Genomic DNA, 22,186 nt, shown 5'->3' with positions numbered 1-22,186 from the left:
TCGCTTGGGAACTCTTGCAAGATAAGTGGGAGCAGCCAAATTGGCGTGGTTGGCTGGTGGTGCAATTGGAGGCTCCCTCGGCCAGCCCAGCCTCGTGGGGAGGGGGGGACGCGAGAGAGGCAGGTGGAGTTTGCATGCATCATATGACCCGCAGAAAGTTGCACTTCCTGAAACTCCGTGCTCCGCTGTGCAGGCGTGAGTCTGGCTGCTAGATAGCCTTTGCGCGGCAGGGCGGGGGTATGCCAGCCCTTTCCATGGGGGGCTCCTCAAAGTATGGGATCCTCTTCTCCCTCTTAACCGCCTGGATGCTGGCCATGGGGACAGTGATAGAGGCAGGAGGTGGAAGGAGGGAGAGGCACAACATACTGCTAATCCTGACAGATGACCAAGACTTAGTGCTCGGGGGCATGGTAAGTAAATCAGGTCTGTCCGGTGTAGTAATAACAACATTCGATGTATGTAGGAAACGCCCCCCCCCTTGCAATGTGGTCATTAAAAACTTCTAAGCCTTAACTCGAAGTGGCAAGACTAAGGGGGTGTGTTTCGGAGCTTACTATGTTCCGGGGCTCCGGTGTGAAATCCAAAACAGTATCTGAGTATATGAAGAGGCCGTTTCCCCTACCGCTTAAACATTCAGGAGGTGCTGCTCCTAAGCAAGTATGAGCTGTAGTTTTAACACTAGGTGCAGGCATGAGCATATGTATTTGCCCCATGTTGCAAGCAAGAAGATTTCTCCAGTGTTCTGTTACAAAAGAGTGAGAAATCTGAGAACCAGTAAGTCCTTGGAAGAACAGACAGACAACTAATAAAATTGAAGTAAGAAAGAGTAGCCCACTAATAAAACTGTAGTCTTCCAAAAGCTTACCTTGTAGTAGGTCTCATTTATTTCAGTGAGGTATAATCGCACGTGTATTTGCGTTAAATCAGGCTCAGCTCCTCTGCTTGATTATTTGGAATCTGGTTGATTTCCATGGGGCTTTTTGTGGAGTGACTGCATATGCTGAAATAAAACTTGGTTAATTTTAAGGTGTTGCAGGACTCCTGTTTATTATGGTACCGTTTAAATATTTATAGTAGATAAGAGAAAAATTGCTAAGAGGACTGCATGCACAGCCAGCTTCAAAATTCCCCTATCAGGAGACAGGTGGTTAAAAAACATGAGATTCTGGAAGCAATAGTTTGGAGTGGATCTCAAACCAAGCCACCCAAAGGGATTGTTAACTGTCAATCCAGGGCCTGGCATTCCCTCCTCCCCTAAAGTCTAATGGAACTTCAGAGCTGACCAGCCAACCGCAGGTCATGTGGTGAGGCTGACTTTTTAGGCAAGGTGATTTAGTTTGCTTTGTCCTTCCTGACTGGTATCTGACAATAGCATGGTACAAGGCCAAGTAAAATGTGACCTCTACCCTACTGTGGTATGTGCTGTGGCATGTTTTATAAAATGGTGCTGTAAAAGACTAAAATGTGAAACCAAGCAAACTCTCCATAATATTGGGCAACTGTTTAGAACAGTAGATCTCAAAATGGCTGCTGCTCTAGGTCATCTGCTAGGAACTCCCAGAGCTGTTTTCCTCCACACACAGAAAATTTCATCTCCTGAAGTTATTACGGATCCACTTTCTATCAAGTATTTTTGTAAGCACTACTCAGTGTTTGGTGAGCAAGATTTGGTTGGTGTGTATGTCTTTGACAGGAAGTGATGTATAGGAGGTGGGACTTGAGTCTATAAAAGCTGAGCTGCTATAGAAAAATAATTAAACTAGATGTTTGTCTCTGATATAATTGGACCTCCATTTTAAACTTGGAGAACAAATAATGCGTATGTTACTTGAGCTTTTGAAAGTTTTGGATATGACTGTTTTTTGTACTGATGTAAGACTACGAAATATAGGTAAAGTGTTTTTTTGGCTTGAGATTGATATATAATAGTGTTTCAGAAGGAGATGTAATAATAAGATATATAAATTGTATGGAAGGTCTAAGTTATTAAAAAGCTTTAGTTGCTGCACAGGGCTAGATAAGCTACTTCCATAGTTTTAGAGCAAGCAAAAAAGACTATCAAGTCTTGGATTACCACTAACTTCATCCTCTATTTTAAAAAAAATCTGGATAGTGGTAGAAGGTAAAGACCAGATGGCAGCAGAGTGTTACCTTAGCAACACCTAACTGTAAGGTCAGATTAATTTGCCACAACTCACTTCCTGTGCTACCTGTACCAGCTGAAGCTTAATTGTTTTGGGCTCAAGCAACCCTCCCTCTCTTTCCCCACTTTGAAGCCTTTTTATGGGGAAAAGCTAAACCAACATCTGTCTCAGTATTAGCTAGCCAAGGACACCAAGTCAAAGCAAACTAATTTGTTGGCACACCGATCCCCTCGGGACAGTCCATCTATTTTTCCATTCTTTTATCTGGAATGAGGAAGTGCTGTGGTATTACTCAGTGATGCATGACTTCATTCTGGTCGGATCATGGGACTATGGTGGGTGATTGAGGCAACAGAAGTTGTTGCAGTGGCCCAAACCTGTAAACAACTCGCAGAGGTTGCCACCTATGGCCCTTTAATGGCTACCTGCATAGTTGTTCAAAGATTGTTTTCTAGTGTGCAAAAGCTTTGGGTCTCCATCTGGACATAATCTGTCAATGAAGACCGCCAGCCACACTAAATGCTGTTTGCAACATGTGGCTTGCTCTTAATTTTTTTATGGTATATGTGTCTGTCTGTCTCTTTCTCTCTTCCCCTTTCAAAAAGAAGGTAAATTGGAAATAGAAATTTATGAGTCTTGACCTATCTGACAAAGAACTGTGGTGCAAGCTATCATTGTGCCACAACTGGCCAAGGGGTAGCATGTTGAGTTTCACTAGGGTGTTGGGGTGAAAGAAATTTCAACTTACGATAAGCAAATATTCCCTATTCTTTTTTCTTATTTGTATTTTTTTATATTTGTGTCAAAAGCTTCAGTTTTGTGTAGTTCTATAGTTTAATTTTCCTTTTGTGATCATGTTGTGTATTTTAGATGGACTATATAAGGTATTTATGCATAGAATACACGTATAATTTGAATTTATTAAGGTGCACATGTTGAAAAATGCTTACATTTTATAGGAGGAATTGTGTTCAAGGAAACAAAATCATGCAAAACTAAAGAACTTCTGAGTCACTTCATAAAGCAGAGGAACAGAAGCATAATTGGGTTTTTCCCCCAGGTTGAAAGAGTAGGAATGAGAAATTTGAAACCATCTCTGATTTCAGATTTCACAGCAAGATTCAAAGTCCTGCTCTCAGGATTACAGAGGGGGGTGGGGGGTGGGAAGAGCCTCAGTGTACTTTAAGAACCTCTCTTGGATTACTTTTGAAAATACTGTATAGAGACTAGAGAGCGATTCCTGATCCTGAGGGATAATTCTATGGCTTGAAATTCCAGGTGGGAATGGTGAGTGTCCTCCCCCTGCCATCATTTGCATGTTGTCACTGGAAGTGACACTCGTAATCAACTATGTGCAAATGATGTATCCTCCTGTTGCTTGTATTGATTAGCATTGCATTATCCCTCTTCAGTCTCAGTGACAAAGATGGACTATAAATGACATAAAATAAAAATAAACATTTTTATGGGCTCGTATGTTTTTGTAGGCTTGTCTTCAAAGCTCAGGGCCTAACTTAACTATTTGTTTTGATTTCCAGACTCCCATGAAGAAAACACAAGTGCTGATTGGCCAGTCTGGGGCCTCCTTCTCCAATGCAGTGAGTATCCTACTAATGCCATTTAGGATTGCTCTGTGCAAGTGCAAGTTAAATACCAGCATTTCCTGTTCCTATAATGCTAGGCAAGATATAAGCAATGATGAGGGTTTTCTAGGAAAATATGATTCAGAAATTTTTCCAGTGCCCTAAACAGAGTGTAATTTAGCCTATTTGTTTTTCCTTGAATTTAGCAGTAAACAAAAAGTTTAAAAATATCCCATGTTGATTTTATCCCCCAATAGCAATGAATACTTGACGTGAAATATTTGCTTAGGAAAACAATAAATAAAGTGTGGCTTAAATGTTACATGCAAACAAATTCAAAACGTTATATGGAACAACTGGTAAAACTTTAATGTGAGTTTTAGCATATACTTCTCTTATACTGTTTAAATTTAACAGTGCAATCCTAAACAAAGTTGCACCCTTCTAAGTCTAGTGGAGTCAATGGGATTAGAAAGGTGTAACTTTGTTTAGGATTGCACTGTAAGACCCCCACCCAGGGCACTGGAGACTGATGGAACACTCGTTTTAGTGCACTCAAAGAACTGTGCGTTATATGTTGTGGATATTGCTGTACATTCCACTATTTCAACAGAATCTGACTTCCATAGAGATCACTGGAGCACTTCAGTTTCACTGTCACTCTTCATGGCATCCCTTACATTACTTGTTATTTCTATATCAAGTTGGTGATCATCTTTTACACCACAAAAGAGAACATATCTGACATGACAGCCATTTGGCTGAATTCATACCTTGGTTTTTAAAATTTGGATTGTGATTAGGTATTTGGTTTTATCTCTCTTCTCTTGTCCCAGTTTACAAATCAAGAAAATATACAAGTACTCTCAAACGATTCCAAGGGATAATCACTTAAAAAAACATTAATTATAGCTTGGAAACTGCCAGACTTGTTTAATATTGTATTAGCAATAGCATCCTTTCATCGTTGTTAATTTTATGGAACAACAGATGTTTTGCAATGAAAGAAATTTGCAAAGAAAAATTAAACATTGGAAAACTTTCCATTTTGGCACCCACCCACCCCAAATCTCAGGCTCTAAGACAGGATAAAGATACTGGAAAAGACTTTGAGTCTCTTTTTTAAAGTCACTTGAGGCTACTGGCCATCCTCACATATTATGATAGTGGTCATTTACATGATGCAGAAAAAAAGACTTCATTTTTGTGCTGTGCTGTAAGGAGGTGGTCTCAAAGAGATGCCTCACTAAGGAGTTAGGGACTATAGACTTCACTACTGTGTGCTACTGTGTACTATCTGTTTTTGTACGTATGGTCCTATTGAGTAGTTCTGTGTTGTTTGATATGTCAGTCCTAGAATTGTTTATGCTCTGTTTCAGCATTTCTTCAAATCTGTATTGAATTTCTGCTGATGTAATGGCTTTGCAAATTCGCATTTATATATCCCATTGCATTGTTTATTGAAGTGACTTTGAAATGAACTATACTATTCTCACAGTATATAACCTGCCTTGAGTCTCAGTGAGAAAGGTGAACTATAAATAGATAAAATCCTGAACCTACTACTAGTGAACATAATTGGGTGCCCTCAACTTTGCTTCTTTACTTGTTAATGTTACACTGCTTTTTCAGATACTCACATCATAATGAAAACCTCATTTATGAGGTACAGTTCTCGTTAATGAAAGCCCAACAAGTTAAAAAAGAAACCCTGCATTGAGTCACACTGAAATGACAGTCTAGTGTTCGGGATTTACAAAACGATTTAAAATAGTCTTTTAAATCCTCAAATGGCAACAGGTAGGTTAGGAAGAACATGAACTGATCTTTCTAAACAATTAGCTGAAGTCAAGACTGGCTGGAAGTGAAAGATTTTGGCCAGCCTCCTGAAAAATTGAGATGTTGCCAGAAGGGAAAGGGCATTCCACACTCTTGTTGCCACCACCAGAAAGGCCCTGTCATATGTGGCTATTTCAACCCTCCACTGACAGTGATACACACAGCAGAGCACTGAGAGATGACTTGTATGTTTGTAGGGTCACGTACGGGTCCTTTAGGTAACCTGACCTTAAACTGCTTGGGGCTTTATAAGGTCAAAAACAACTCTTGGAGTTGGGCCTTGAAACAAACTGGGAGACAATGAAGTTGACTCATGAGCAAACTTCTAGTATTGCGAGGCAAAAGTGCTCCTGTTTCCATTCTCCGCAAGCATTCATAATTTCATGAACTCCTAGACTGTGTCCTCATCTTACTTTAAGATAAAAGATCTGCAAACACATGTAACAGAAGGTGTTCCAACCCCCACCAGTTTCTACATTGCCAGTCATTTTGGATCCAAGGTGATGCTTTGAACAACCCCCATGGAGGGAATGGATGTCACATTGGAGGGTGGAGAACTGACAGCATTGATTAAAATGTTTGTCTTCAGTTTGCAGTCACTCCACTGTGCTGTCCCAGCCGCAGCAGCATCTTGACTGGCAGCTACCCTCACAACCACCTGGTGAGAAACAATTCCTTGGATGGCAACTGTAGCAGTCAGCTTTGGCAGAAGTTTCAGGAGCCGTTTACCTTTCCAGTGTATCTGCAAAAGCGAGGCTACCAAACGTTCTACGCTGGCAAATATCTCAATCAGGTAAAGAGGTTGTCCTCTGCAGGACAACATGCCCCAAAGGGCCTGAATCACAGCTTATATCATTTAATAGCACAATATCCAGTGCACCTTGCTTTTGAAAATGTATTCATTGCCTCTAACTGGGAATTCCCCCCTGCCTTTCCAGTATGGTGATCCCCAAGTAGGAGGTGTTCAACATATCCCCATGGGCTGGACATACTGGCTAGGTCTGGTGAGTGTGCTACATTCTTCTTCTTTCCTAAGTTTGCAACTGAGAGGGTAGTGCTTTGGGTAGCCTGCTGGGCTTTGATGTGGAAGATCAGGGTTCATTTTTCTGTTTAGCTAACAAGCTTGTTAAGCTGATAAATAACCACATTCAGACTTCAAATTTCCATTCGCTTTATGTTGGGTACAAACATACATCCTCCCTACTCTCTTTCTTCCTTGCATGCAGAATGCAATTGAAGGCATCCGAGTTTGGCAAGCCTTTTCTCAGACTCCAGCATGCTGTGACGTTCAAGTGTAGATGCCTAGGCAAATAAAGGTTTACTTCCTGGGCTTAATCCCAGTTTAGAATCTTGGCTTGTGAGAAGGCAACAAGCTCCAGTTTGTCCTAATGCCTGTATTAGGATGTCACAGTGAATTGGAGCTTGGTTTCCCTAACCAGAAAGCATTCAGCTGTGTGTGTGGGGAGGGACGGCACAGACCCCAGCAGTGTTGTGCCCTTCACAGGTATGAAGAGGGATTGCTGTGACATCAGAATGAAGCCAACAGCTCTCACAGTCTTTCCTAAAAGAATCCAAACAGTATTGCAGTTTCAGAACCTTGGAATATGGTGGGAGGAATGAAATAAAACACAGAAGTTTATAGGTCAGAGGCTGGTTGGTTCATCTCAAAAGAAGCCAATTCACTAACTTTGATGCCTGTGCCCAACAGGTGGGGAATTCCAAGTATTACAACTATACCCTTTCAGCCAATGGCCATGAGGAGAAGCATGGAGAACACTATGAGGAAGATTACCTCACTGACCTCCTTGTGAGTCTGTCCACATCTCCTTCCTTTCTGTTTCCCCACTCTGCAGCCCTTTGAGGCCTGGGCCATTCACAAACCTCTCCCACTGTCACCCTCTCTTTCTTTCTGTCCGTCCCCATGACATCCTTGCCACAGACAAATCGGAGCTTGGAATTCCTGCAGAAGCTCTCTCAGCCTCCCTTCCTCATGGTGTTAGCTCCACCTGCCTCACACTCCCCCTGGACCGCAGCCCCCCACTACAAGTCGGCCTACAGCACCATCAAAGCACCACGTACTGGAAGCTTCAATGTCCATGGGAAGGTGAGTGGCAAAGCATCACAAGTGTGCAGTGGATTTAAAAGCCTTGTAAGCAAAACAGGTCTCCAAGGGCTTCTGGTATCAGTAATGTGGCAGAACAAGTCTAGAGGGATGTGCAGAGTAAAAACCAGAAACTTGTCTTGGGTATGGCATGGTGCAGGCAACATCCATTCTTGGCATCCATGCTAGCTCCCTGTCTTTTTCAGGTCATAGTTCAAAGTGCTGGTAACAGCCTGTAGTTCTATAGATGGCTTAGGCCACCCCAATACTTTGGAGGCTGCAAAGGGAGATGAAATGAGACACAATCTGTTAAAGTCCAGCAAGGATACCCTAACAATATCATCAGTGCCTCAGGTTCAGTCAGCAAGGAAGACATAATTACAGTACACAATTCTGCAACTTCCTGTCATGCAGGCTCTTCAAAGTTCAAGTCTGAGCAACTCCTAGAAACAATTGTAAGACCTGCTTGCTTGGGTTGGCTTTTAGAGATAAGGATGAAGTTAGGAATAGGGGAGGAGACTGCAAACTGGATTCTGTTCTGCTGTGGAGGGGGAGGGGCGGGCCTCTGTTACAAGCTATATATTTTTTTCAAATTACCATGACGTTACCGTGGCCATTTGCAACCTTGCTCTCATTCTCTTGAAGCCCTAGTAGGAGCTTTTGAGTAGGAAGTAGTAGCCTGCATACACATACCATATTTTATTGGGTTACTTTTGAAATAAACCTGAAGCCTGCATTGCTGCAATAGTAAGGTTGTTCTGGTTGGTGCTAAAATGACAGGTGTCTTACAGGACTAGAGGAATAAAAATGTGTTAGTCCTGAAGGCGCCACAACATTCCTGCATGGTTTTTTCTGCGACAAAATAGCATTGCTACCCCTCTGGAAGAGGCTAGTGCTGTTTTCCTCCTTACAATGAATGTTTTATGGTTTGCAGAGAAGGCCACATTTTACAGTTACCATGTAGAAGGCACTTCTTTATAGGAGCAAACATGAAGCCAGTGTGTACGTTTGGTAAAGTGTACTGTCAGCCATGCCAACAGTAAAGCAAGAAGTCCCTATTTCAAATCTTGCCTCTACCATGAACTAATTCAGGTGGCCTTCAAGAAATTCCATATTCTCCCACTATGTTATATAAGGATAAAAATATTGATCTAACTTACACAGCCTTGTGTAACAGGGATCTGATGGACAGAGCCTCTGTCCGTCAACTTCAAGGCCTCCTGGAGGACTGAGGATGTGTCACAAGATTGGAAAAGAGCAAATGTTATCCCATTCTTTAAGAAAGGGAAGAAGGATGACCTGGGAAACTGCAGGCTGGTCAGTCTGACTTCTGTTGATGGAAAGATATCAGAGCAGATTTTAAAGGGATCGACTGTAAGCATCTGAAAGACCGCTTAGTGATCCGGGGAAATCAACATGATTTTGTCCCCAACAGATCTTGTCAGACTAACTTGGTTTCCTTCTTTGATCAAGTGATGAGCTTATTGGATCGTGGGAACTCTGTCAACATGATTTACCTGGATTTCAGTAAAGCTTTTGATAAGGTTCCACATGTCATTCTAATGGATAAAATGGACTGTGGGATAGTTCAGTGGATAGGGAGCTGGTTAGAGGACTGCACCCAAAGAGTGGTGGTCAATGGTGTTTTGTCAGATTGGAGGGAGGTGTCTAGTGGGGTGCCGCAAGGCTCAGTTTTGGGCCTGGTACTTTTCAATATTTTTATCAATGATCTAGATGAAGGGGTAAATGGGCTACTCATTAAATTTGCTGATGACACCAAATTGGGAGGAGTGGCAAATACCCAAGAAGATAGAGTTTAAATTCAACAAGACCTGAATACTCTGGAGAAGTGGGCGGTTGTGAACAGGATGCAATTCAACATAGATAAGTGCACAGTATTACATCTGGGCCACAAAAATGTGAAGCACAAATACAGCATGGAGGATACACTTCTGGGTAGTAGTGTATACAAAAGAGATCTGGGAGTAAGCGTGAACTGTAAACTAAATACGAGTAATCAGTGTGATGCGGTGGCAAAAAAGGCAAACTCAGTCTTGGGTTGTATTAAAAGGGCCATTGCATCGAAATCACAGGAGGTCATAGTCTCTCTCTATACTGCCTTGGTCAGGCCACACCTGGGCCGATTCCAGACGGCCCTCTGCAATCCGAAACGTTGCGCGTTGTCGCGCGTCATCGCGTGGAAAACGCGAAATATCGCGTTTTCTCGCGCGAGTTTTGCGCAACCTCATGCAAAACTTGCGCGAGAAAACGTGATATTTCGCGTTTTCCGCGCGATGACGCGTGACAACGCGCAACGTTTTGGATTGCAGAGGGCCCTCTGGAATCGGCCCTGGAGTATTGTGTGTAGTTCTGGAGGCCTCACTTCACAAAGGATGTGGACAAAATTGAGAGGGTGCAGAAGAGAGCGGCCAGAATGATGAGGGGTCTGGAGACTGAGCCCTACGAGGAAAGGCTGAGGGCCTTGGGAATGTTTAGTTTGGAGAAGAGATTGATGGGGGACATGATTGCTCTCTTTAAATATTTGAAAGGCTGTCATTTGGAGGAGGGCAAAGAGCTGTTCCAGTTGGCAGCAGAGGATAGGACTCAAAGCAATGGGCCTAAATTACATGCAGAAAGGTACCAGCTGGATATTAGCAAAAACTTTTTCACGGTCAGAGTAGTTCAAAGGTGGAATCAGCTGCCTAGAGAGGTGGTGAGCTCCCCTTCACTGGCAGTTTTCAAGAAGAGGCTGGATGAATATTTGTCAGGGATGCTTTGGGCTCATCCTGCATTGGGCAGGGGGTTGGACTAGAAGGTCTGTATGGCTCCTTCCAACTTTGTGATTCTGTGTTTCTGTAACAATTAGCAATTGTAAGGAACATTCTACTGTGATTTCTGTTTTAATGCACATATTTAGTTGTGATTGTTATATTCCTTTTCTATAGCAGCTTGTTTACGTATGCTGTCTTGAGTTTGAGGAGAAAGGTGAAATATAAATATTTTAAATAATCTATGCAGGACGCCATGAATGCTTTGGCATGTACTATATAAATGAAAAGAAGATAGGTGGCTGTGGAGATGTGAGGAGAGAACAGTGGTGATGTCTTTGGGTATGGGAGAGGAGTCATGGCCCAGTGGTGCAGCACGTGTTCTACTTGCAGAACCTCTGTGGCATTTCCAAGTAAAGGATCTCTGACAGCAAACGCTAGGATAGGAAAGATCTTTCTCTGCCTAGGATCTTAGAGAACGGCTACCCGTCAGAGCAGACAATGAGCTAGATGGACAATGGTTCAAGTCAGTATAAGGCAACTTTGTCCCTCTTATACCTGTCCATGACACCAACCAACTGAACATACTGGGGGCTCTGAATAACTCATTCATAATCATCATCTTCTTGTTTGCCAGGACAAGCATTGGCTGGTGAGGCAAGCGAAGACTCCCATGTCAAACACGTCCATTGAGTTCTTGGACAATGTCTACAGGGAGCGGTAAGAAGGGGTTCAGAACATTTGGGGGTGCTTCCTTGGAGCACAGGGCCAGCCCAACTGTACTGGTGAGCTGCGTGGTCATCTAGGGCACCAGGCTTTAGGGGGGGGGGAATTAGAAGTGAATTTCATTTATCCATTTATATTTATATATTTCATATTTTTTTCCATGTTGGAGGGGGGTATGCTGAACTCATATGGTGCCAAAAGTCATTGGTCCAGTGCCAATGGAGCAACAAAGAGAGAAAGTTAGTGGATGCAGAATGTGTAAGAAGAGATCAGGAAGGAAACACTGAAGGCAGTATGGGGTGCAGAATGTTTATTCTCAGTGGAGAAGGTCAGAGATTGAGTGGTCTTTTGGCTACTGTATAGAGAAGAACTGGGGTGCAAAGTGGTTAGTAACATACAGATTTGAAAACCTTGATAAATTTTTTAACACCCCAGAGAAACTGTTCATGAAGATGTAACGTTAGGTAAAACCAGTGTCAGGCCTTTAACCTGTAGTCAGTCTTGACTTGTCAACCTGAACAAAGCCAGACAAGGTTTCAGCTTGATTACAACCACCCATCTGCAGCCAGAGGATGCTGTGTAATGGCTAAGTATTGGATGACGAGAGACCCAGGCTAAAATCCTTGCTTGGTCTTAATATTCACTAGGAGATCTGAGACTTACCTGAAGCCTAAAATGCCTTGCCATGTAGATGAGCTCCTTGCAAGAAGGACAGGATACAAATATAACGCATTTTATAGTTTATATATCACTTTTAAACTTGCGGTTAAACCTCAAAATGACCTTGACAGAGCACCCTCTCAGTCCTGTTTTGCAGATGGGTACACTGAGGCTGAGAGAATGACTTACAAAAGGCCACACAGGGAGTTCAGTGGACAGGTGTGGAGCTCAGGTCAAGTCCCATAGTCTCATTGTCTTCAAAAAATAAAGCAGCAGAGAGTGGTGGTCACTTGGCTTGGAGATCTGGCTAGTTATTTTTGGAAACCAAATGCTGAACTAGATAGTCTGAGCCAGCAAGGTAATGCTTGTCACTATATCTAATTCAGCAATGGTGGCCCATGTGTAGATAGTGAAATCTGTACAATGGGACCAAGATGGGGTGGGGGTAGCTCTGCACATACATGGAAAATCCCTGTGTATACAGAATAATGTAACTTCCCTTCTTCTTAACCCACAAAGTGGGATAAAATAAACCTTTAAAGGGCCCACTGTCTACACGTGCATTTGGGATGCATTGCAAGCTGATCCAGTTGCAATGTGACTGAAGTTTTGCAAGAACATTCTTTTTGATTGCCTTAGCAACCTGGCTACGTGCTGACTCTTTCAAGACCTGTTCTTAGAGCACATCACCCTCTGCCAAGGTCCTGTGTTTGGCCAAGGACACTTTATTCTTCAGGCAAGCCCCATGGTGCTGTCAGTACCATCAAGGTACCATCAACATCATCTTGCAGAGACATTGGCCTTTGGGTGCCATTTTTAGGTAGCCTCAGCAACCTAAAGGGGGGTGGGTAGGAGGAGGATAGGGAGATGAAGAAAAGGAAGAGCCATGGCCATAAAGTTACTTACAGGTCATCTACTTGTGTTCTTACATTTGTTATCATGGTAGTGCGGAAGAAACAATACGGCCACACAGATGCTGAATATAGGATTGGTCTGAGAGCAAAATGGTGGTGAGGTGAATTGTGTATGACACACCAGGCACTTTGGAGAAAGGGTGGGATTTAAAAAATTTATAGATTGATGAAGGAAGAGTCACTTGAAAGGTGTGATTCCCTGGCAATTCTGGGCTCTCACACATCTCATTCTACAAACTAAAAACTGACCTGAGAATATACTCTGAGGTAAAAACAGTTCACAGCAGAAAGAGACCAGATCCTGTAGCCAGAGTTGTCTAGTTAGCTCAAATAAATGTGTGAAATTTGCCTCCTAGCCACTTTTTCATTTGTTTTTCCAGGAGGGCATTTTTATAAAGGGAGAAGAAGGGTTGTAGCTTTTAATATCTGCGGGGGTGGGGGGGAGCCATTTTTATTGCATTGTTTATTGTACATATTCATTTTGATTGCATTGTGTTCTAATTCTTGTAATCCAATCTTATTGCAATGGTTATTGCATGTATTATGCTGTTTGATTGCATTGTTAGTAATTACACAGTTTGATTTTGTTGCTTTTAAAAAAAAACTATTGTAAACCACCTTGTGTCTCAGAAAGGAAGGTGGAATAGAAATGAAGGAAATATGTGTGAATGCTGTATATAGCGGAGCTGAGATGGTCTGAGTTGGGGAAGAGGCGTGAGTTAAATATGTTGTTAATGTAATGTGTGGGTAGATCTGTACTGGAGCAGATAATTGTATGTCTCTGTTTACAGATGGCAGACTCTTCTGTCTGTGGATGACATGGTGGCAAAGGTGCTGGGCCAGTTGGAGTCTCTTGGCTTGATGAGTAACACATATGTATTCTATACCTCTGACCACGGTTACCATGTTGGTGAGCTGCAAATTGCTGCTGTCTAGATACCCTGTGGGGGAGGGGGAACTGATGGAGGAAGGGCTTCAGTTGGGGAAGAACATGTGGGGAGTGATCAGGCTTTGTAGCCAGATGTGTTGCAGCTGGGGGTGGGGATCCTTGTTTTACAGTGTGAAGCTGCAACATTTAAATGGAAAATATAAGTGTTTTTAAAACTCACTGTGCTTTATTTTCTTGTTAAAATCTGTACATAATTTCATTTGTGTTAACAGTGCATAATTTTGGCTAGATTATACCCAAATGGTATAAATACCTTTCCCCCAAATATATTGGGAGACTTTAATGCAATTCAGTGCAAGACGCATGCCAATAATTCTGGTGCCCTTGTACTGACTGGCCAGAACTCTCCCAGGAGGGAGCAGGTTGGGTTCTTAGAATATTTGAGGGGAACATAGGGGCTAGCTTGGGTGTGTGTTTAAATCAAAGCTGAAAATTAAGGAAAGGGTCCTGGAATATCATGGAGTGTGGGAAAGTCCCTAAATTCCCACCTATGACAGCAGCTTCAGTTATTGGGCAGAGCTGATTCTGGGTATCTAGGGTTAAGTAAGGAGCCAAAGGAAGATGCCAGGTGAAAGATCCGTACGTGAGAATCAGGAGAATATATTCCAAAAAGGAGGCTCAGGTAACCTGACCATCTTTAAGTCTCTTGACCTCCTTTCCATCAATGTTATCTTTGGAGGTGAAAGCCAACAACAAGGACTTCTTTTGTCTCTACAGGTCAGTTTTCTCTGCCCATTGACAAGCGGCAACTTTATGAGTTTGACATTCGGGTGCCATTGCTTGTGCGTGGCCCAGGTATCAAACCAAATCAGACTCGTCTGGTAGGTGCATCTCTTCTTTCTCACCTCTGCCCACCGATCCCTACCTTGGGTTGAATGTCTCAGTTTGAAGAGCCGTAGCTTTTCAGGCAGAAAGTCCCAGACTGGATCCTCAGGACCTTGTATAAAAGGGTTTCCAACAGCAACCCTGGAAAATCCCTTTCTCTGAGGCCAATTGGAATTGACAGCAGCAGTTTGGAGGAACCAACGATTTTGCCTCTGTATAAGGCAGCTTTATGTGTCCATATGAATGTAAGGAGCCTTCCAAATCTTTGATTGGCCTGTTCAGTGATGCACATGCGCTGAATGGCTATTGCAAACACGGTTGTAATCCCTACTGCTATGAATGTTCATGAGCAAAACTAAGGCAGGTTTTGTGATGATAAACTGGAAGCTTGATGCCCAGACTGAGGAGTGTATTCCCTGCTTGTGGAAAGCTAGTGAAAACTTGGGTTAGAATTCTTAGCCCTCACATGTTAGCTTTCCATAAGAGAGAGCCTTCAATCTTATTTTATAAATAAGGATTTTTAAAAATAATGAGTTGAATGGCCTAGATTACTCTTAATTCTTCCTTTCAGGAGCCCATCCTCAATATTGACCTGGGTCCCACCTTCCTGGACATTGCAGGAATCAACGTATCTCAGACTCCCATGGATGGACAGTCCTTCCTGCCTCTGCTGGTAACCATTTCATCTTGATTCCATTCTAGAATGTTCTGGGGAACAAAGAAGAGAATTGTTATTAGGAATCCTATAGATTTGTGGGTTTCACACATGTCTTGAAAGAGACTCTTTCCTCAACTATTTGGCATGTCTGTTTTGAGAGATGCTGTTTAGGAATCATTCTTAGGAGCTCAGAGGATATAATGATGTGGGTTTTCTTTAGTCCGTTACAAAATGGTGGGGGAGGGGAAGGGATAGACTATAAGATGTTAAAAACAGAATTATTATAGCAGAACCATTCCTTTTAAGTGAGGGAGAAGGTACTGAGAATGGAGAGGGGGGAGGAAAGGTAGAATTCTATTTTAAAATGTTGATTAACACTTTGAGGATATGAGTGAAAGTGGAAATGTGACCTTTTCCTCTGCTTTTGAACCACCTGCCATGGAACTCCAATCTGGTGCAGAGGTTTGGGGGCAGTGACGTAGACGAATGCATACTGGGTTCACCTGCTGTCAATACCTCTTGTTCCTCCAACAGGAACCAAGTGTACACTATAAAATGCATAGCTTTGTACTATGGGACAGTAGCAGTAAGTTCTTTTCAGGGAAGCTTGACTGCTATTACTTGATACCCTGGAACAAAGTTTGAAGAGCTGTGCTGTAGATTCAACTCTCAAACAGGCAGTTACTTGCTGGTGAAATTTCCTTTCTTTATCACTACCAGTTCTGTTCTTCATCATGCTTGGATTAGGCCAAAACTTCTACTGTAGATTAAACTGTAGGGTGGCATGTTTGGGATGTCATGGTGGAGAGCAAGGAAATGTTTTAGCTGGGATGCTTCTTCAAGCATACATTTTGTTTGCTGTAGGTGAACAAGACACATAATAGTAGCTGGCGGTCTGATTTCCTGGTGGAGTACACAGGAGAAGGCAGTGGGGGCAGAGACCCTAAGTGTCCAAGCTTAGGACCTGGAGTATCGGTGAGTGTTTCTACTGTTAGTCACAGGGCTGCATTTACTCTTCACTTGGTGGGGGCGGGAATCCAATTCCTGCAATGTGAAATGCTGGATTATTTATTTACACCCCGCCTTTTCTCCCCAATGGGGACCCAAATTGGCTTTCATCATTCTCCTCTCCTCCACTTTATCCTCACAACATCCCTGTGAGGTATGTTAGGCAGAGTGTGATTGGACCAAGGTTACCCATCTAACTTTCATGGCAGAGCTGGGATTTGAACCTGGGTCTTCCAGGTCCTAGTCCATGTAGATGTTTATGCCATCGGGGTATATGTTATGTAATTTGTTTTTAATTTGCACATTTATTTGTGAAATGTATCTTTTTAATATCAAATTTTTATTTTGAATATTAAATAGATTCATATAATACATATCATACCTTTAAAAATTAATAAAAACCATGCTTAAGTTCCAGCTAACAACAGACTTAGTCACACAATTTATTGCAATCACAAAATTAGATTACAACTGGTTTGTTGAACACTCCTCAGACAATAATCATTTCCAGGATGTATCTAACTGAGTGGTATCCAGAGCCTTTACAGTAGCATAAGTCTTATTAAGACAAAATTTCTTAACAGTCTTCAGCCATTCACTTCCTTGCAGCACAGTATCCTTCCTCCAATACCTTGTAAAGAAATTCCAGGTTGCAGTAATTATTTTAACACTATTTCCTGGTACTGGTTTGGTAGTTCTGCAACATAGTTCAAGAGAAAATTTGGCAGGCCACGGCACTATAATGCTGTAACTGCTAAAGATCTTTCTTGCCACGGTTCTCCAGAATTTTTGAGCCCTGGGGCAGGGCTTCAGAGATGCAATAAAAGAGGTGTTGCCCTCACTACAGTAGCAACAGTTACTAGCATGTGTGTTGTATATCTTTGTGATTTTAAGTGGGGATAAATGCAACATTTCTACATATCATTGTCTGCATAAAAACCAAGAGCTCTATACCGGGTGTTTAGATAGCTTTTAGAGTTTTTACACTCATGTTCCAATAGCTGATTATATAGTTTAAGGAGATACTCTTAAAGCTATTCTGGGATAGGTTCTCAAAGGTTATTACAATTCTCAAAGTCAGCCCATTCCCCTCAATTTCATTTTCTGTTGGCTTAGGTAGCCCAAAATCAGAAGTAAAACTAAGCTTTGTTTATAAAAGGGATAGTTTTGGGTAGGAACCACCCATGCATCTGCTGCCCATCCCTTTTAAGAATAAAGCCTAGCTTTTACTTCCAAACCAAAACTTTGTGCCAACAGAACATGCAAAAACCCTACTATTTCCTTTCCCATCACTCAGTCATCAGGGCTTTACTCCAGGACTCACTAGATTCAACATTTGCCTATGCAAAGAGGAGTTTGTTTCTGGCTCTTCCCGTAATTTTCATGCAAACCAAAACAGCCTTCCAAACAGTTGACAGAAGCTATGCACTTGGCTTGTTTTGTGGCAGCATCTTGAACCCTCATTAATTTATCTGTATTATACCAAGCAAATTAAAATGAAGGCAATTAACCCAGATCATCTCCCTCTCTCGGTTCCACACTCTCTAGTGCCAGTGCAGTTAGAGTTTTTGTTCTGTGTTAAAAGGATAGGAAGGAAACTCTACCCTCCTTCCTACTACTTAATCCAGATCTCTTCCAAGAACTTTGGAAGCAATTAGAGGGACAACATTGCAGGGCTCTGGGTGGATACCAGGCAACTCATGGGATCTTTTTTCATACTGTGATTGAACTAAGGCCTATGTTGTGAGGGCGGGTCCAGAGAGGGAGTCTTGACCTAGGGTCTTGTGATGGCTTTGTTGAACCCTGATTGAAGCAGATGTTTATGGGTAAGGTCTTGGCTAGGTGCTAATTTTGTATAAACTTCTGCTCTCCTCCCCCCCCACTCTACCCCAGCAATGCTTTCCTGACTGTGTGTGTGAGGATGCCTTCAATAACACCTATGCCTGTGTGCGCACATTGAGCCCTATCAACTTGCAGTATTGTGAGTTTGCTGATACCCAGGTAAGCTTGACCACATTCTACAGCACTCCCCCAAGGCTTTAATGAGCTAGGAATTCTGTATTGCCGTTGTTGCACTGGGAACAGTAGCAGTCCAGCAGTTTTTCAAAGGTGCCCACCCTAGAGGAATCTGTTTTCCCATCAACCCAGCCAATGGCAAAGTAGTGAGCTAAGTTTCCCATAGTTCTTCATCAGACTGGATTTTCCAAACCAAAAAGTGGAGGTGGGTGGAGAAAGAAAATGTTTTTGATCATGATGGAAAAGGCCCCGTTCATAGGGGTCTTAAAATGGAAGGCAGCTTAGCAGTGAAGTGATCTCCAATTAACCACCAGCTTTGAAAACATAATCCTTATTTATTTATTTATTTTGCTTCTCTGTCCTGGTAGCCTAAGGTAAAGGTGCAAGCACCGAGTCATTACCTGTGCAAGCACCGAGTCATTACCCGTGCAAGCACCGAGTCATTACTGACCCATGCGGGGGATGTCGCATCATGATGGTGCAGCTTGAAAAGCTGTGTGTTGCCTCCAGCACCGTGTCATCCTAATTAAGATTGCAGAAAAGAAATCTTTCAGCAGTGCAAATGTTCAACTACAAGTAGAACTAAAATGGTGGTTCAACACAGCACTTAACATATTAATAAATTTCCCTGGCAGTGTCCCTTTCCAAGGGCAAGATGTATACTTGGAAGTAAACAAAAATTCTACTTTTCCCTGCAGTTGTCCCTTTAAATGTGATGCGTCCCAGCAGCTTATTCTGTGCTTAATTGTTTAATTGCTTCCTCTGCTGCAAGTAAGTTCCTGAATCAGTTAGTTTCTCCTGGAACAGGGAGGGTTGAGTTACTGCTTTTCACTTCCGCTGCAGTGTGTGTTCATGATCTGCCCCTGATCTGCCCTTGATCTGTAGAATTATTATCCTAAGGAAAAAAAGAAAGTTAATGAACACTCACTTCTAATTAAAGGGGAAAAGGAGTAATTAAATTCCCTCCCCAGAAGAAAGGACATGATTAAAGACCCCTTCAGTAATGTTCAGAATAAAAAACAAGTTAATTAAGAATAAATGGAAGCTGCTTTCTTTTTTCTTTTTTCTAAAAAGCAACTACAGTTTCAAGGGACACTCCTGAAAATGCCTCCAAAATGCTTTGTCAGCCTATTCTACAATTGCATTTCAAGTGGTAGGGGGGAGATCGTGTTTTTGATGTTTTTCAAACATGATGTGGCAAACGCAGGAATATAATAAATTGACTAGGATGTCATCTAAATTCTTTGGGTTTTTTTTAATAAAAAATGGTTTGTGTGGCAGCACCCACGCTCTCCAACACACTCCTCCATTTCTCCATTTTAAGACTCTACAAATAGCAGGTTTGTTTTTTCCCATCATCTCCTGAAACTATTTTTATTTTTAATTTCCCACTTCTTTTTGTACTGAACATCCAGCCTGATGAAAGGATCTGAGGAACTTGGAAGATTTTTCTCTACTTTTTAACATTTTAGTTGACCCTAATAAAAGGCTTTATATGATAAATTGCTTTTGGATTTTTGTCCCCTATGGGCCACCATAAATACATGCAACTTTTGTATCTTGTCACATCAGATCAGTTTGTTTGCTAGAGGTTTCCTGCTCTCTGCAGAGCTTTCTGGGGAATATTTTAGGGTCCCTGCAGTTTGCTGGACAAACACTGATCTTTGCTTCTGTCTTGTGTGACCCCAATGTGTGTATTTAGGAAGTACCTCTTTTCTGTAACGCATTGTAATGAATATATGAAGTTTCAGTGAAGTCAGACTATTAGTTCATCTAACTCAGTATTGCTTACTTTGACTGGCAGCACCCAAGATCCTTTTTGCTGGACACCAAAACTGGGTCTTTCTGCATGAAAAACATGGGCTCTTTTACTGACCCATGGCCTCCTTAATTGTAGAAGGGGCTTCCAAATCTGTTTGGGAAGCCTGTCAGTATCTACTGATCACTGGGAAGCTTTGTTTACAATTAGAGAGGACTCAAAATTCCTAGAATTCTATTAAAATGCATTGCCACAATTATTGAGCCACATGTAAGCATTAATCTCCAGAAAACATGGTTTAGGAAGGCCCCATGGTCATGAACTGGGCTTGCTTTTTCAGCCCATGGAGACTCATTTTGCTAATACATTGGTATAGGGCAAAAGAAGTTATGACTACATGAAGTTGCCTTATACTGAATAACGGTCAGTAGTGCCTGCTCTAGCAACAGTGGAATCTTAGGTAGAGGTCTTCCCCAACACCCTTTACCTGGGCTGTCCAATTGGAGATGTCAGGGACTGAACCTGGGACCTTCAGCTTGCCAAACAGATGCTCCACCACTGGACTACAATCCTACCCTAATGGAGCGAGTATGCATGAGTCCTGCTTCCCTATTTGATGCAGAAGCTCCTCTTCCATTTTGACCATGGTAAACAGGAACTTTATTGTACTTCCTTAGATGGCATCACCTCAAGCTTTGCTTGCTGCTTTTCTGTATTTGTTCAAGACCATCCTTCTTTCTCCAGTTCCACCCCTGAAAATGAAGCCAATGGGAAGATGTATGTTTTATTTCTTGGTCAATCTTGAGTCATGTACCCTTCCCCCTTTCCCTCCACCCTGTTCTCTTTTTGCAGGCTTTTGTAGAAGTTTATAATATGACTTCAGACCCACATCAACTTGTCAATATAGCTAAGACTGTGGACCCATCACTGTTGGAGCAGATGAACCAGCGGCTGATCAAGTTCCAGGCTTGCTCTGGTGCCAGCTGCCGCTCCTAGAGACCCTCGACGTTGCTGTCACTCAAGGACTGTGCCAAGGAACCCAGGAAGTCATGACCACCTCTCTTGATTCTTGCCTTCTTCCTCTCTGATCTGCCCTTATGCTGGTTATGTGTTCTGGATTTCTTGGGTGGCAAGCCCAATTCAGCAGATAGTTTTGTTGATGAGATTTGGTGCCAGGAGGATGGGGTGGTGAGCTGGAGGAGTTGGTTGAAGTTCAGGTCAGGTCATTTCCCTACAGTGACCTGATGCCATTTCCTGTTGTCACTTTTTCTGCTACTCATCCACATCCTTTTTTTGTCTCAGATTGACATGCCAAATAACTCTATTTAGAGGGCCAGATATGATCTAAGGGAAAACAGTTGCTGATACTGACTCTAAAGTATTCGTTACAGTCAGACAACTGAAAGACAACCTACCCTCCCTGTTATGAAGTATGGGTTCACTTTCTCATTTAACAAATACATCCAGTTCCTGATAGTTACTGGATTATCACCACCATGTTTTCCTCTCTTTCTAAGATCTGAGTGTTGTTTGTTCCTACCCCTCCACTGTCCTTAGGAGTTTTGATTCAAATACTGTAACCTATAGTGGCTCTGGAAGCTGCTGTTTGATCCTATGTGTGACTTTCTTACTTAGTGCTGTGAAAATAAATGGAATAAAAGACTTTTTTATTAGGAATAAGGTTCTTGCCTTAATGTTTGTTGAACCTGTTCTGCTCTGAACACAAACAAACGCTAGACATGTATGCATTCTGTTTAAAAAAAAAGAGCCAAACAAAGTTCTGCCTGAGAGCTAAGAATGTATTGGAAGACCCTACAGTCTTTTCATAGGGACAACAACGCCACTGTTCACCACCTTCATTCCCTACCTATTGGTAGCAAGTAGCAACTCACATGCCTTACCCTAAGGAAAGGGATTATAGACTGCCATGTTTAACTGGCTTGCGAGGAAAAGTAAAGAATTAATATTAGCATGCACTGGGAAGAAACAACTGGTAGAACTATTATCTGCAAGCACTACCCAAGTGACTGTGTGTAGTTTGGAAAACAGGGATATGTTTGACAAGGTTTGAAGAATATAGAGAAGAGAACTCGGCTCACAAAATACAGACTCTCCTATTTCTGAGCTACATTTCAATGTATGTTCCTTAGTGATTGCTATTAAAATTCCTCAGCATCTTAATAATAGGGTGTCTCTCTACATTCACATTATGTTGCATGCTAAGATGACGGGGTAC

General features: G+C 42.2%; 1 protein-coding gene across 1 annotated transcript; it reads left to right on the top strand.

The window, feature by feature from the left end:
* The first annotated feature begins 20 nt into the window (after positions 1-20).
* On the top strand, positions 21-21,613 carry LOC129342589 (N-acetylglucosamine-6-sulfatase-like). Its single transcript, XM_054998432.1, has 13 exons — positions 21-410; positions 3,683-3,742; positions 6,156-6,359; positions 6,505-6,570; positions 7,275-7,373; positions 7,506-7,670; positions 11,073-11,155; positions 13,527-13,645; positions 14,402-14,505; positions 15,081-15,182; positions 16,032-16,142; positions 18,069-18,176; positions 20,803-21,613. The coding sequence occupies exons 1-13, from the start codon at positions 240-242 to the stop codon at positions 20,944-20,946; spliced, it is 1,536 nt and encodes a 511-aa protein (XP_054854407.1). The 5' UTR covers positions 21-239; the 3' UTR covers positions 20,947-21,613.
* Positions 21,614-22,186: the final 573 nt, after the last annotated feature.

The sequence above is a fragment of the Eublepharis macularius genome, chromosome 14 (assembly GCF_028583425.1).
Source record: "Eublepharis macularius isolate TG4126 chromosome 14, MPM_Emac_v1.0, whole genome shotgun sequence".
NCBI lineage: Eukaryota > Metazoa > Chordata > Lepidosauria > Squamata > Eublepharidae > Eublepharis > Eublepharis macularius.
This window is presented reverse-complemented; position numbering and strand designations above follow the sequence as displayed.

Bases quoted from the DNA above. Each gene is read 5' to 3' on its own strand.
- LOC129342589 (XM_054998432.1), top strand. From the start codon at position 240: ATGCCAGCCCTTTCCATGGGGGGCTCCTCAAAGTATGGGATCCTCTTC. The intron at 14,506-15,080 runs GTAGGTGCATCT...TCTTCCTTTCAG, and splicing joins AACCAAATCAGACTCGTCTG to GAGCCCATCCTCAATATTGA. The intron at 16,143-18,068 runs GTGAGTGTTTCT...ACTCTACCCCAG, and splicing joins GCTTAGGACCTGGAGTATCG to CAATGCTTTCCTGACTGTGT.